This window comes from Ambystoma mexicanum, chromosome 1p, assembly GCF_040938575.1.
Source record: "Ambystoma mexicanum isolate Mex_15411 chromosome 1p, UKY_AmexF1_1, whole genome shotgun sequence".
Classification (NCBI taxonomy): Eukaryota; Metazoa; Chordata; class Amphibia; order Caudata; family Ambystomatidae; genus Ambystoma; species Ambystoma mexicanum.
In genome coordinates, this window is record NC_090921.1 from 1,477,681,859 (window position 1) to 1,477,696,286 (window position 14,428).

At 43.2% G+C, this 14,428-nt stretch overlaps 1 protein-coding gene across 2 annotated transcripts in view; it reads left to right on the forward strand.

Moving 5' to 3' along the window:
- IQGAP3 (IQ motif containing GTPase activating protein 3) overlaps positions 1-14,428 on the forward strand; it is a 1,503,259-nt gene continuing 1,488,831 nt past the window's right edge. Inside the window, exon 1 of one of the 2 annotated variants that reach the window (XM_069607146.1) lies at positions 1-266. In XM_069607146.1, coding sequence (XP_069463247.1) covers positions 230-266 — 37 coding nt within the window. In that variant the 5' untranslated portion in view covers positions 1-229. The remainder of the gene's footprint in view (positions 267-14,428) is intronic. The other variant, XM_069607147.1, reaches the window with a different exon arrangement.

The window sequence follows — 14,428 nt, forward strand, 5'->3', positions numbered from 1 at the left end:
GGAATCAGACATTACCCAATGCTCGCGCAGGAGTGTGTTTTATGGGTTCTCAATATCTGGAGAGAAGGGTAAAAAAACGACAACTCCCATAATACCTTCCGCGGCGCTTAATTTGAACGTCAAGCGACGTGGAGTGGGGCGTGTTGCTGACAGTTTGTCCGGAAGTGGCGGGAGTTTCAAAAATATTTGGCTGTCACTGTCAACAGAGAGCGAACGAGCAGTGCAGAACATGGAAGCACAAGTAGGAGAAGCTGGACGCGCTGCTTGTGAGTGTATTAGTGGGGGAGCGGTCAGATACGGGTCAGTTGATGTTGGAATGGGATTAAGGATAATCGTTTCATACACTTCGGTATGGTGGCATAGTTTCTAAGTGTCCTGTGTGCCCCCTTACCCCTGTCTTGGCTTTTGCCACAACAGCGCTTGATAGGCTGGTGCTTCCAGGTCTATGCTTAAAACATTTATGATTGGAAGTACACTTTTGGAATTAATAGTTTTGTAGGCTAAAGTAACCAATATGGCTGAAGATGTAACCCGTGACGATGGGCTACTTGTATATGTCTTTTAGAGGGGCGCCTTGTGTTTAGTCTACCGGGGTCAGTCAGGAGTGTGTATTTAGTGTAAACTTGATGTCAAATGTCTTATTGGGGGCACTGAAGAACCAACAATACAAAGGGGGGGTCAAGAAAGTTGGGGCTAGGGCAGTGGCATATGTAAGGCAAAGGCCCCCGCGGGCAAGATTGGAAGGGCCCCAGGTAGATGGGTCATGGAGGTGGAGCTTAGAGTGGGCATAGTTGCACAATGATGAACTTTCGAGACAAATGCTACATGAATTATTATTTTTGATTTACTTGTATTTTTACAAGGTCTGAAAGTAGAAGTAAAGCATCACAAATGCATAAACACAAAACCTCCAGAATTGCTCCGATTGCACACAATCCGAACGTTTGCAGAAGGTAAGGTAAAACTAAGATAGTAGAAAATTGGCGCTTGGTGGTTCTGAAAGAGGAGGGAAGGTTGAGTTAGTGGGAGGAAGCAGGAAAAGTGCAAGGGAGCAGTGATGTGCTGTTGGCGGCCTCAGCCCGGTGGGTCCGTTGGCTGGGCCTGGGGTGTTTGCGGCCGGTAGTCGTTGTGTACTGTTGTGCAAGGCTATGCATGTTTTTGTTTTGTTGATGCAATGTAGTGAAGTTTGCGTTTTTTTTTGTGCTGTAGGTTTTGGTTGTGTTTGGTTTGGAGTTTGAGAGGTGTATGCAGAAAGGGAAATTGTTAGTAGGGTTGGTTAGTTTGCGTCTCTATCTGAATTGAAGCGTAGTCTCCCTGTTGCGGCTCTGTCCTGACCTGGGTCTGACTGGCATACAGGTTCCATACTCCTCTAGTCCCCGCCTCTAACATGCTCTCTGATAGCTCCCCTTATCCTCCATTTAGACTCTAGTGGCCAGTGCATCTGCCAATGACATGCTAACATTCACAATTCCATCTAGATGCGACGCATGCTAGTGTTCACAATTCTATCTAGGTGTGGACATGCTAGTATTCACAATTCTATCTAGGTGTGGACATGCTAATATTCACAATTCCATCTAGATGCGACGCAGGCTAATGTTCACAATTCTATCTAGGTGTGGACATGCTAATAAGGGAGGTAAGATAGAGTGACAGGGGTTTTCTGGAGTAGAGTGATTGCTCTACTCCCCACCCATGTCACACTCACAGTTTTTGTTGGTGTCTGTTAGCTGCTGGCTTCCTTGGGGTCCCCTGCGGACACCGGCAGACACATCTTGGGACCGTCCTTTGCCTCGGGGTCCTTCGCCAGAGGGCTGCCCTTGGATGTCCTTGAAGTGGGGTATGGGGACCAATCCGGATGGAGTGGGCGTGTTGGGAGGCGGGCACAGGGGAACCAGGAAGCGGTTGGGCTGGGGATAGGGACCACGCGCCGAGTGCGCTATGGTGCTTTTAAGCACTTATGCAATATTGCATTGCAGGGTTTGGGGAGGAGGGGGTCAGGAGACTCCTTACCTTGGACTGGGTCACTGCAAATGGCGGAGACGCCGGCTGTAGACCCTCGCCACGGCCTCGTTTTTTTTTTATTAAAGGACCAATCGGGACAGTGGGGAGGCGGGCACAGGGGAACCAGGAAGCGGGTGGGCTGGGGAGAGGGACCACGCGCTGAGTGCGCTATGGTGTTTTTAAGCACCTATACAATATTGCATTGCAGGGTTTGGGGAGAAGGGGGTCAGGAGACTCCTTACTTTGGCCTGGGTCACTGCATGGTTGGCAGATGCTTTAGCAGTTTATTAGAAACTGCTTTCTCGTTCGTTGTAATCCAATCCTGATTTTCCATTTCACTCTTTGTGGATTGAGAATCAAATCTTCAGTGCAAGCTATCACTCAATTTGCTTTTTTGTGCCGTCACCCACTCGTTGAGCAGGTTGCAGTGGCCGCTTTTGATTTCCTCAGCAATCAGCTGGTAAGCTGTCTGGCATCAGGGTTTTCCGAAATAGCTGCATAGTGCTTTGCTCAACTGTTGCGGCCAGGGAAAGTAGGCCAAGTTCTCGCCTAATTGCTGCGATCGAGGTGGATTTAGGTACACCGAGTACTGATTTCCATAGGTAGTCTTCCAGTTTTGGCCATAGTGAGTCGGGCATGGTCAGGGTAGCGTCCATCCCGTAGGCCAGAGAAGGGACCCCTTTTGGCCTAATAAAATTGAATTGCCGACGTTAGTTTTTTGTCGATGGCTCTAGTTTGGGCTGTTACATTTCTTATTTTGTCCAGAGGGCCTGTTACATTTTCGCCTCCTTCCTAGAGCTGTTGATTAAAACTCCCAGTTATTTGAAGTATGTGACAATTTCAATTTTGGTGTTGTCCAGCGACCAATGTAGTCTCTCGTTTTTCTTTTTTGGATGTTTTCCCAAAATCAGTATTTATTTTGGTTTTTGATTTATTGATTTCGAGGTTATTTTCCTCTATGTAATGTGCAAGGTTATCTAACTGGCGCTGCAGGCCAACCTGAGTTTGGTCCAGTAGATTCAGGTCGTCAGCTTCTAGAATACGCGAAACGCTACATTTGCCTACTTTTGGAGGGAAAGATCTTATATTATCTTCTGAGTCTTTATAATCTCCCAAAAAAGGCAATGAAGAGGGCTGGAGCCAGGGGACAGCCTTGTTTGACTCCACGTTCAGAAGGTATTACCTCTGACAAAAGGCCTTGTTGGCTTAGACGCACACGTAAGTTGGTATTCGTGTGTAGAGCGATCAATGGCTCCAAGATTGAGAGAGGACAGTTCCAAGCTTTGAGTTTTGTCCAGAGCTTCTGTCTGTTTACTTTGTCGAAAGCCTGTGACAAATCGACGAAAGCTAAGAAGACTCGTGGAGCACCTGTCATTATGTTGACTTTTATTGTGTTTAAAAGTAGGATGTTTACCCCTCTGCTTGCGTTTTTCTGAAAGCCCGTTTGGAAGGGATCCGCACTGGGCAAAGCTCTGGCCCATTCTTGGAATCGCGTAAGGATTAAAGTTGTGAAAATCTTTCCAACGATGTCTAAAACGGCAATTTGCCGATAGTTGACAGGATCTTCACTATTGCGCTTTTTGAAGATCGGGACAACCACCGCGTGAGTCCACGATTCCGGAATTAGCTTTGCTTTCCTGCATTGGGAGAAAATCTTACTAATAAGAACTGTCCACTCCTCAGAGTGCTGTTTTAAGTCGATGTTTGTCAGGCCATCAGGGCCTGGAGGTCTCAATATTGCTCTTTTAAGGTCGTCTTCATCTGTTAAGTCTACCCATATGATTTATAGTCTGTTGTTGGAGGCCGAGTTGTAGGGAAGTCTAACAGGGTGGAGAAGAGTTAGTGAGTTGGTCGTCAGTTTGGAAGTCTGCTTTTTTGATTAATGCCCAGAAATCACGCGACTTCTTGCTGCTTAAAGTCCTTAGCATTTCCTCTGCATCGTTCTGATAGAGAGTTGACCTATGGTTTATGAGCCATGATTTGTATTTCTTTGACTCTACACAAAAGGCGGTCCACGATTGTTCGATGTTAGGGTTTTCGTTCTTCTTTTCAATTTTCTCAAATTCCTTCTTTTCACTAACAAGGTCTTGTACGCATGCCCATTGTTTGTGTATGCTTTCTTTGCTCCAGTACGTCCCATTTTATGTCGATAGAAGGGGCACATAATTTGATCTACATGTCGCTTGCTGAATAGATTCACCAGACATAAGGGTTTTTTATTTTTCCGTTGGATCTATTACATCTGATGCTGTCAGACGAAGACATGTTTGCTGATTGTTTTTTTCAATGCTCGGCTTGTACGATTTTCTTTTCCCCTGAGGGCAACTGGTGGACCAAGACATCGTCGGCAAGTTGTGGTCGCTTTCTTTAGTTCTGATTAGCATGAGGGTCACTATGAATGGAAGCAGTGCATGAGCAACAAATATATAATCAAGCGTTGCTGCAGAGTTGTCACGTTCCCACGTTGGTATCAATGACTGGTTGCTTTGCAGACATGCTGCGTTGTGGAATTTCAGAGAATTCATTAACTTCAGCCATGCCGTGCCCCTTTCTACAGCTAAAGAACTGGGAGAAGTTTGTTAGAGATTGTGCTTGAGACCATGCATTTGGCGTTTAAATCGCCACAGATGATTATATGGGAAATCTCGTGTTCTGCATAAATTTCGTCGATGACACAACATTTTTCGGTCGTTGTTCTCTGCGCGTTCCAGTACAGATTGATGATTGCTAACTGCGTGGTGATCCATGATTTTGAGCCTGGCTCAAAGGGATGCCATGATGTTAAGAATAAGAAAAATAATCCGTCTTGAGAGGGCTTCTCCACCAGCCAGGTCTCTTGGAGGCACAAGATGTCATAGGGTCGACAAGTCCAGGCTATGCGGTTTTGTCAGGTGGACGTGGCCTCTAGTGTTCCACGAGCCCATATTTAGGATTTTTTTTTTTTTTAAGTAAGAAAAAGCTTGGCCTCCTCTCTAGGTTTTGCAGTCAATGGTGGAAATATTGAATGATCAAACCTGAAGTCAATGTTTGAAATTATAGGTTTCAAGACAAGGGGCGATGGGAAGGGACATTGCAGGAGGTGACATTGCAGGATAATTCCTATAGCACGTGGATCCATTTTATGCATAGTCTTGATGTTCTTACCCAACACACTTGAAATGTCATTGAATGTCACAGACTTAAATTAGTGCACCTTTTAATCTCGAAACATGCTAGGTGTTACCTAATGGAGGGCAGGGGAATGGGGCAATGATTAATGAGGCTCAAGAATGAGAGAACATGCAGGATAATGAGCTTAAAAGGGAGGGTAAATGGAGAGTGGGGGGGTCAGGAGTTTGAGGATGGGTATTAAAGGAGGTCTAAAGAGAGGGAGAAATTAAAAGTGACGGCAGGAGAAGGGAAGAGAAAGGCAAGAGTGATGATTGGGGAGTGAAAGGGCTTGAGTGGAAGCGCAAATGGCACATGACTGGGTATAAGGAGGGACAAATGGAGAGTGAGGGGTATAAGGAGGGACAAATGGAGAGTGAGGGAAGGCACTGGGTGTGTAAATAGCAGTAGAATGTGGAAGAGAGTGTGATCTTTTGAAAAAAGAACCCTTCCCAGAAATGGAGAGAGGAAAAAAGGTGGGAGGATTCATGAAATTAAGCACAAGAGTCTTAGTGGGCATAAAGATCGAGAGGGATAGAAAAGAAGAGTGGGATAGTTGAGTGGAAAGAGCTATTGAGGAAAAAAAGAGGGTCCAAAAAGAATGCAGTGAGGAAAAAGTGAAGGAGGAATTAAAGGGGATCATATTTGTGATGTAAGGAGGGAAAGCACTTGCCCCAGCTGCCCCACTACTCTCTTGTTAGCATGCTTTGAACACTGCTAACAAGAGATTTTTCTCTGGAATGTTGGTGAACAGAGCAGCAGCTTAAGCCAGCTGCTCCTGCTCCCACTTGGCCTATGGATGATTGATACCTAGGAAGAATACCTTTCAAAAGAAGATTGAGATTCCAGAGAACCCTATTTCTGAGAAACCTAAACAAGGAAGTGACATGGATGACACTCCTGGAATTAATGACATTTATGCTCTGCTGCTGGAAGCTCTTGCAGGATGTAGGGGAAATTAAAATTACCCTGAATGGACTATCTTACAAAGCGGGGCACCTGGAGACTAGAATGACTAAAGTGGAGTCCGAAAATGTTTCTGTGACTTCTGAAGTTGCTGGAAGTTACAGAGCGTATAAAGAATTGAGTACTAAGGTTTCTGACCTGAAGAAGAAGAATTTAAGGCTGGAAGCAGAAAGGAGAATCCTTAACTTGTACTTGCTGGGAGTGAAAGAAAATCATATCCTGGACAAGGATCTGATCACACGAGCTGAAGGGATCTTGACTGAGGTGTTGGAAAGAAAGTTTTGAATGATGGAGACTTGGACTATGCATATAGAGCTGGAAAATTCTTGGAGGATGGAAAACCGAGGCAAATTTTATTGGTATTGCCAAAAGTAATTGTGAAGAAGAACATTTTGAAACTGGCGAGGGAGAAAGGAAAACTTATGCTAAATGGATCCTCTTTGGCCATCTAGCCTGACTATCCAAAGGAAGTTGTGGAGTTGAGAAAGGCTTTCAAATTGGCAAAAAGCTTGGCTATGGAAAGAAACGTAAAGACTATTTTGGTCAAACCTGCCACCTTAAAGATTTTCCTGGATGGAGGGGTTAAGTCTACTGAGGATCCCTCTGAGGCAGAGAGTTGGCTTGGAGCTGAAAGGACCAGGAATGATGGGAATTGAATTCTGCTATTATCTACTCTTAATCTGTTTATATACTTAATCTTCAAATATACTACTTGTTGTTTTACTCCCCTGTTCCAGTCCCATTTTATTTGTATAATATTAGCAATATGAGTGTTTTATTTACATAAATGTTTATTTATGGTTTGATTTACTGAAACCGTTTTTTTAACGGTCATTTCGTTTCCTTGTTTGAGTTATGGAAGGTTGCGTGCTGCAGAATCAGAATGTGGGTGCATTCCTCTAACAGTAGATGGATTGCTGGGAGACTGGAGGTATGTGAGTATTTACGTGCCTCAGATTGAAATGGAGGTTATATTGTGAGATGCGTTAGCGGAAGTATGGAGCGGCGAGTTGTTTCCTCGTTTATTTCACTCGGTGAAACTGGGATTGGGAGGAGACGTTTTTGATTGCCATGCGTCGGATATGGCGGGTGGTGTCATCACGCAGGTCATGACGGCGGGCGGATACCTGTCCTTGTCCCTTTAGTGGGAGGTTGCACAGTGCGTGGTCACGTGAGTTGTGCGAGCTTCATGCATTCTGCACTACGGAATCTTTCGGACGGATTAGAGTTGATGAGTGTTGGACAGAGCTATTTTGTAGGCCGGATATTAAAATGGGTACGTATTTTGAATTTTTTTATGATATTGATGATAAATAAATTGGCCTAGTTTTTACAGACGCTGACTTCTAATGGCATACGGGTGGGGAATAGTTTGATGGGAGTTCACCTGTTATATGCTGTAATGGAGACGGATTGTATAGTTTTATATATTGCTGTGTCTTTTCGTTTGGCAGTATGGGTCTGGCTATGCCCCTGCCAGAGGCTCCCTGGTCCTGATACTGTTACACTCGCGATTCTTTCTTTCAGTGCCTACATATTATTCTTACTAAAATGTGTTGGTAGGAACCGGGAAACGGTTATGCATCACTCAATTGGAAAGGATTCATACAGTGCTGGATACGTGGGATGGGTGGTTTTGGGATAGGTGGGATACAAATTTTTGAATGTAGGATTTTTTAATAGAGTGTAGAAGATGATTACATTTGGCTTAACTTGAGGCTAATGGGTGAATTTTATTTGACTTCCATTAAGGTATTCTGTCTGGATCGTGGTAGGTACTTGTGTAGATGGCAATACGGTGTGCGGAGCGCTGATCGGGAACAGGATGTGTTGAAATTTAGTCTTTGGTTATATGATGTGGCTTGTTTTAACTACTCAACCACTGTTGGTGATACAGTATGGTCCGATTGAGGAGAGGACGACGGATGTTGGGATTGGGGGGGGGATGAATCCAGAACTTGATACTTACGACTGGATGGAAAGGGTATTGAATTGGCAATGGGGAGGTGAGATGCTAGTATGGGGATCAGATGGTATTGGAAGATTTGGATAGGGTGGTGCTTTAGTTAGTTCCTGTTATAGGGGTTGGTCTGTTGCTATTAGATGGCTTTTTGTTGGCAGACTCTAATTTACTGATTAGTATGGGGGGGGGGGTGTTTTAGCTCAAATTGGGTATTTAATAAGTATGTGTAGTTGGCAGGGGGTTCATTTCTAGGAAGTTGTCTGGCCTATCTAGCGCTGGTTTAGATGGCAAAGGTAGCGTGATGAGGTTTGTGAAGGGATAGACTGAAACAGATCATTGGTTTGGGTGTCTAATGGATTTAGTTTAGTGGTATGGAGGGTATTTCTTTTTAGGCATGACAGTATGTTAGTAATGCTATCATGGTTAAGGTGGGAATTTTTAAGAGGGTGCAGAGTGGTGTTTCTCGCTACATAATGGTGGAAGGGAGGTTCCAGAAGTTTGTGTTGGGCAAATCCAAGGTGTTAGTGTTAGTGTTTTGTGTGAATTTTGTTGCCTATGTTGCAAGGTGTAGTGAGTTGTTAAGTTTGATCACAGGAGGGGTGCTGGATAGTGTTGTCATGGCTGTTTCATACAAGAGGTGCTTGCAGGAAATCTCCTGGAATGTTAATGGGGCAAATTGTGTGAATAAGAGGAACATGATATTGAAGAAACCTGATGAATTGGGGGCAGATGTTGTTCTGCTTCAGGAAACACATTTGTTGGAGGTAGAAGCAGATAAATGGAAGCGAGAATGGGTGGACAATGTGTTTTTGTTCTGCTTTTACCTCTAGTTCTAGAGGGGTATGTATGTTGATCAGGATGAACCTGCCGATTTCTACAATGTTATGATGAAGACAAGAAGGGTAGAATTATATGTGTTAACTTGGAAATTCAAAATGTTACTTACTCATTCTGTAACATATATGCTCCCAATGGAGGGGGTGGTGTTTTCTTTTTAACTCTTGCACAGTTTCTACAAAAGGTAAATGTGTAAAATGCCGAATTCTAAACTGAAAGAAATGGGAGCTATGGTTCACAATAAAAAAGTGCTCGAGGGTGGAGCATGGGAATACTTGTTTGAGTCCTGGGACATGGATATGCTCAACGGCAGAACTATCAGTGACAATCCTGGGAAACATACATGGTCAAACGGTAGCTCTTAAAGCACAGTGGATTATGTATTTGTATGTCCTAGGCTTCAACAATAGGTAGAAGATATGATGGTTATTCCTAGTGAATGGAGTGACCATGCGGTGTTGAAATGTGTGATTAATGTTCCTAGAGTACAGTCCTTACCCAGTTATATAGGTATGGTGAAAACTAATAAAGCAGGTACCAGGATTCCTGGTCAGACAAAAACATATCACTTGCCGTTGAATCTCCGGAGGCAGTAGAAACCAACAAGTTGCCTAATTTTAATATGATGTCCATCAACTCCATAGAAGACTGGATCTATGCTTTCGTAGGTAAACATGCAGCGACATCTATTTGGGCGATGTTGGGTCCGGAGGCGAAAAAATTGCCATTTGATAAAACGTTCAGAGACATGAAACGGAATCTCAGAGCAGAGCTACGAAAGGCTAAAAAAACTATGGTCCCTGAAGAAAGATATTTTGTAAAAATCAGGGAGATTAAAAATAGGTACAGGTCGGCCATTAAGGCAAAAAAAGGGTGGACAAGGCACTTTCCTGGCAAAGATTGATCAAGACCATATGTGAAGGAAAGACCCGTAACATCTGGTCCCTTCTGGGTGAGGCACGAGGTGTTCAGAAGGGAGCACTAGCCAACCCCATCGAGGCTAGAGTATGGGTAAAATTCCTGGAAAATCAGAATATAGAGGACAACAAACTAACAGTACTGGGCAGCCCCCCTTTAGTGGCCCCGATTCTCATATCACTCAAACTCATTCTGAATAAAATTAGACATAAAATCCTCACGAGCACCGAGACTCAATGGACTGGCAATATTGTTATGAAATCGCACTGTGAGTTTTGGACAAGCCTGTTGGGCATATTATTTGAGAAAGTTTTAAAGTCGGTAAAATACCCTGCTCTTGGCAAACGGCAATATTAATCCCTGTGTTTAAGAAGGGAAATAGACTCGACTCTAGCAACTATAGGTTGCTGTCAATGCTAGACTCAACGGGGAAGATATTTGCCTCATTTTTGCTTAACGAGCTACAATCTTGGGCAGAGGGCTCGGGTGTATTGTCTAAATTTCAAAGTGAGTTCAGACGAGGATATTCTACCTCACATAATATAATGGTGAAGGACATCTTACGAACTAGAGCATTAAGAGGGGGGGGCTGCTCCACTATATGCCCTATATATAGGCTTCACAGCAGCTTTTGATTCCATACCCAGAAGCCGTCTGTGGAGTAAATTACAACTAATCGTATGTCCGGAAGGTTTACTATATTATCTAAGACTCCTGCACTATAATAATTCAGTCAAACTGAAGTAAGACCAGGAAGGGCATACAACTGATAACGTTGCCCAAAACAGGGGAATAAAACAAGGTTGTGTCACGGCGCCTCTAATCTACAACCTGTATGTCTATGACATCCCCAAAGCAATAACTGCAGCAAGTACAACTGCCCTCCTAAAATTGGCAAAGCCACCTGTCCCGTATTAGCATATGCGACAATTTGGTGATATTTGATTATACCATTAGTGGGATGCGAAGATCGGCGGCTGCACTTTGGGAGTATGCAGAGGTGAATGGCCTTAGTATTAATCTAGGGAAAACGAAGGTCATGAGATTCACAAAAAAGAAGGTATCCCGTGTCCAACTTACAGTACGTTTGGCGAACATCTCCTACGTCCCCCCCAGTATAGATATTTGGGCATTGATTTTGAAGTCTCTGGTGATTATGCGGCCTGCAAACAATCGCGCAACATAGGAGCAGCACAATTGACTGCCCTATTCCATAGGTTTTCTGTTAAACAGGGTGGCTTTACATTGTGGGGTACACGCCAACTTTACATACAAGCTTTTCCCCGGCAATAATCTATGGGCTGGAAGCTCTCCTTGAGTCTGACCTAAAGTGGTTAAAGGTGATAGAAGGTAGATTTTGGCGCCGCATCCTTGGTCTATCCCCCTGTATCCCTATGGCCATTATCAGATTAGAACTTGGCTTGACTTCTTTGAAGGCATTAGTATTAAAGAAGCGGGCCTTGTTGTATCTAAGAATGACCAGTACCCCAAAAAATGGATTGTTAACAGCTGTCCATCAGGAAATGGACAAGGAGAATTCAATATGTCCAACTATTGATCAAATGGCCAATCTGTTTCATGAAATAGGTTGGCAACCCAGGGAGGGTTGCTTTTCAGATGAAGCAAATAGAGCTCTGAGCAAATGTATAGATCTCTGGGACTGGCTTGAGAATTGTGAACATCTAGGTGGCTTGGAAAGCTATCAATTTGTCCAACATAGATTATACGAGTTTAAGAAACCTCAGAGATACCTAAATATCTGCCCATCAGCCAGACTCAGGCGGTTTATCTTATTGCTCAGATTGGAGCAACTACCCACAATTATAATCACGGGGAGAAAAAACAAGATTGCTGTTGAGTTGCGAACATGTCGCATATGTAAAATCCAAGAGCAACTGTAGACGGCAAAACACCTTTTGACGGAATGCCCCGATATGGCCAGAACAATCACTCCCCTCCTTGGCAGCTTTTTCCACAAAATTATGTATATCAAGGACGACCTGTTTTGGCACCATTGTATGATCTTGAACAGTATGCGCCTGTTGACAGCTCTTTATACCATTTGGCTGAGAGTTGAAGTTAGATTGGGCATAACTCTTTAGCCTAATTTTGTATAGATAACTGCGAATCGAATGTATCCAATATATGTGGATAGATTTTATGATTTTCTTTCTTTTTAGGTAATTAATTTTCTCCTTTATTTGTATTCAGATTTGTATTTGGATTATGTATTTTTTATTGTTGTTTTAAAGGTTTGTGTAAAGTTTATAATTTAAACTATAACACAATAAATATTATTATTAAGGACAAAAGGTAAATGATAAGAAGGTTGTTCTGGGGGTGATTGTAATGTTGTACTTAATCCATTGCTGGATAATAGTGGGGGGGGGGATCTGCACAATGACAGCAAGTCAAAAAGAGAAGCCTTACATAAACTGATGAAGGAGGAGTGGAACCTATCGGACGTATGGAGACTACAGAATCCTAGTCTCGGACAATACTCCTTTTTCTCGGCTAGACATAAAATATACTCTTGCATAGACCTTTTCTTGACTACGGGACTGTGCACACAAAGTTTCATCGGAGGTGATATTAAAGACATAACAATCTCCGATCATGCTACCATTTCACGGGAACTTAAATTTACTTTTCCATTGCCTAAAACCAATATGTGGAGTCCAAATGTGACACTACTGGATGACAATGATGTCGTTGATAAGATAGTGAAGGAAGCAAGGCTTGTTGTGGCTGAGAATTGGACTGGGGACGTGAAGATAGAATTTGTGTTGGAGGCCTTTACGGCCTACATGAGAGGGATGCTAATAGGTCTCTCGAGTAAAAAGAAAAGGGGATAGGACAATGAGATTGAAAGTCTAAATGAAGAGATGGAGGATCTAGAACGACAAAATATGCAAACATACTCAGAGTTCCGTGGAAATGCTTAAACAAAAAAAGAAAAGTTGGAAGAGATACTTGCCACAAGAGTTAAAAGACTTCTATTCAGAACGAGATGCAGTTATTATGAAAAGGGTGAAAAATGTGATAGGTTCTTGGCCCATCACCTACGTGTGTTGGAAAGTGAAAAGACTGTCGGTGCGATTGAAAATGAAGATGGAAATGTGATATATGAGCCTATTGAAGTTAACAGTGTTCAGGGAGTATTACTCCATAGTCTATTCCTCAGAGATCCATGTAGATCGGGAAGAAATGTTAAACTTTGTTAATGGATGTAAACCTAAAAGACAAAATACAGAGATGAACTTGAGAAGGATTTAAGTGTAGAGGAACTCAAACGAGCTGCAAGTATGTTGAACTCTGGGGGTCCAGATGGCCTGCCGGCCGAGTTATATAACATTTTCCCAGAGGACGTTTTCAATCTAATGTTGGCCATGTTGTATGCTTCTCTAAAGGAGGATCGGTTACCCGCGACGACAAGACATGCTTCAATATCCACGTTCTTAAAAGAAGGGAAACTGCCTTTTCAAGCAAGCAGTTATAGACCCATAAGCATGATTAATATGGAAAATAAAATCTTTGCAAAAGCCCTGGCATTAAGAATGGAAAGGCTTCCACCTGTTATAATAAATCCGAGTCAAACAGGCTTCGTGAAGGGGAGCACACCTCTGAAAATATGACGAGGTTGTTGCTAAAATTGTTTGAGAGCAGAAATCATCAGAAGGAGGTGGTGGTGGTGTCGTTGGATGCGGAAAAATCCTTTGACCGGATTGAATGGGATTACCTCTTGGCAGCATTGGATTGGTTTGGATTTGGGAGAAACTGGATAGAATGGATCAGGCTTTTATACTCCTGTCCAACAGCCTGTGTGAAAAGAAATGGCTTTGTTTCAGAGAAATTTGAACTGGAGAGGGGGACAAGGCTGTCCGCTTTCACCCATCTTATTTGTTATCGCAATGGAGCTCCTAGCTGTCAGGATTAGGGAAGATGCTAACATTGAAGGAATACAGTATGGAGAGGCCTGTTAAAAGGTTTGGCTCTACGCTGATGACATGCTGTTGGTCTTGTAAAACATTGATTCTTCAGTTCTGGTGTTGATGGATCAAATTGAAGCCTTTCACAGAATTTCAGGAGATAAGATCAACTGGACCAAGTCCGAAGCACTGCCAGCATCAAGTTCCTGTTCGATCTTAAGTTTAAGTACGCATGGGTTCAATTGGTGTCAGATAAAATGCGCTATTTGGGGATCTGGCTAACGAAAGATGTGTCGAAAATGATGGAGGTCAATGTTGCATATCTTACTCAAACCCTGGAATCTGATTTGAATAGATGGAATGAACTGAAATTGAGCCTTTTGGGGAAGGGTGCGTGCTATTAAAATGACGTTGACGCCAAGAATGAATCAATTGCTCAGTATGATCCGTTGCAGATCAAAAAGGGTGTCGTAAAGAAAATTGAGAACTTAATAGAAGCTTTCCTGTGAGAAGGTAAGCAGTCTAGTCTGAAGTTATGGAAACTGCAATTGTCTCAGGAAAGTGCTGGTCTGGGTGTTCAGGACTTTGGCAAATACCATTTGGCGTTTGGTGTGAGACATTCAGTCCCTTTCATTGAAAACTCAACTCAACTGATATCTGGACG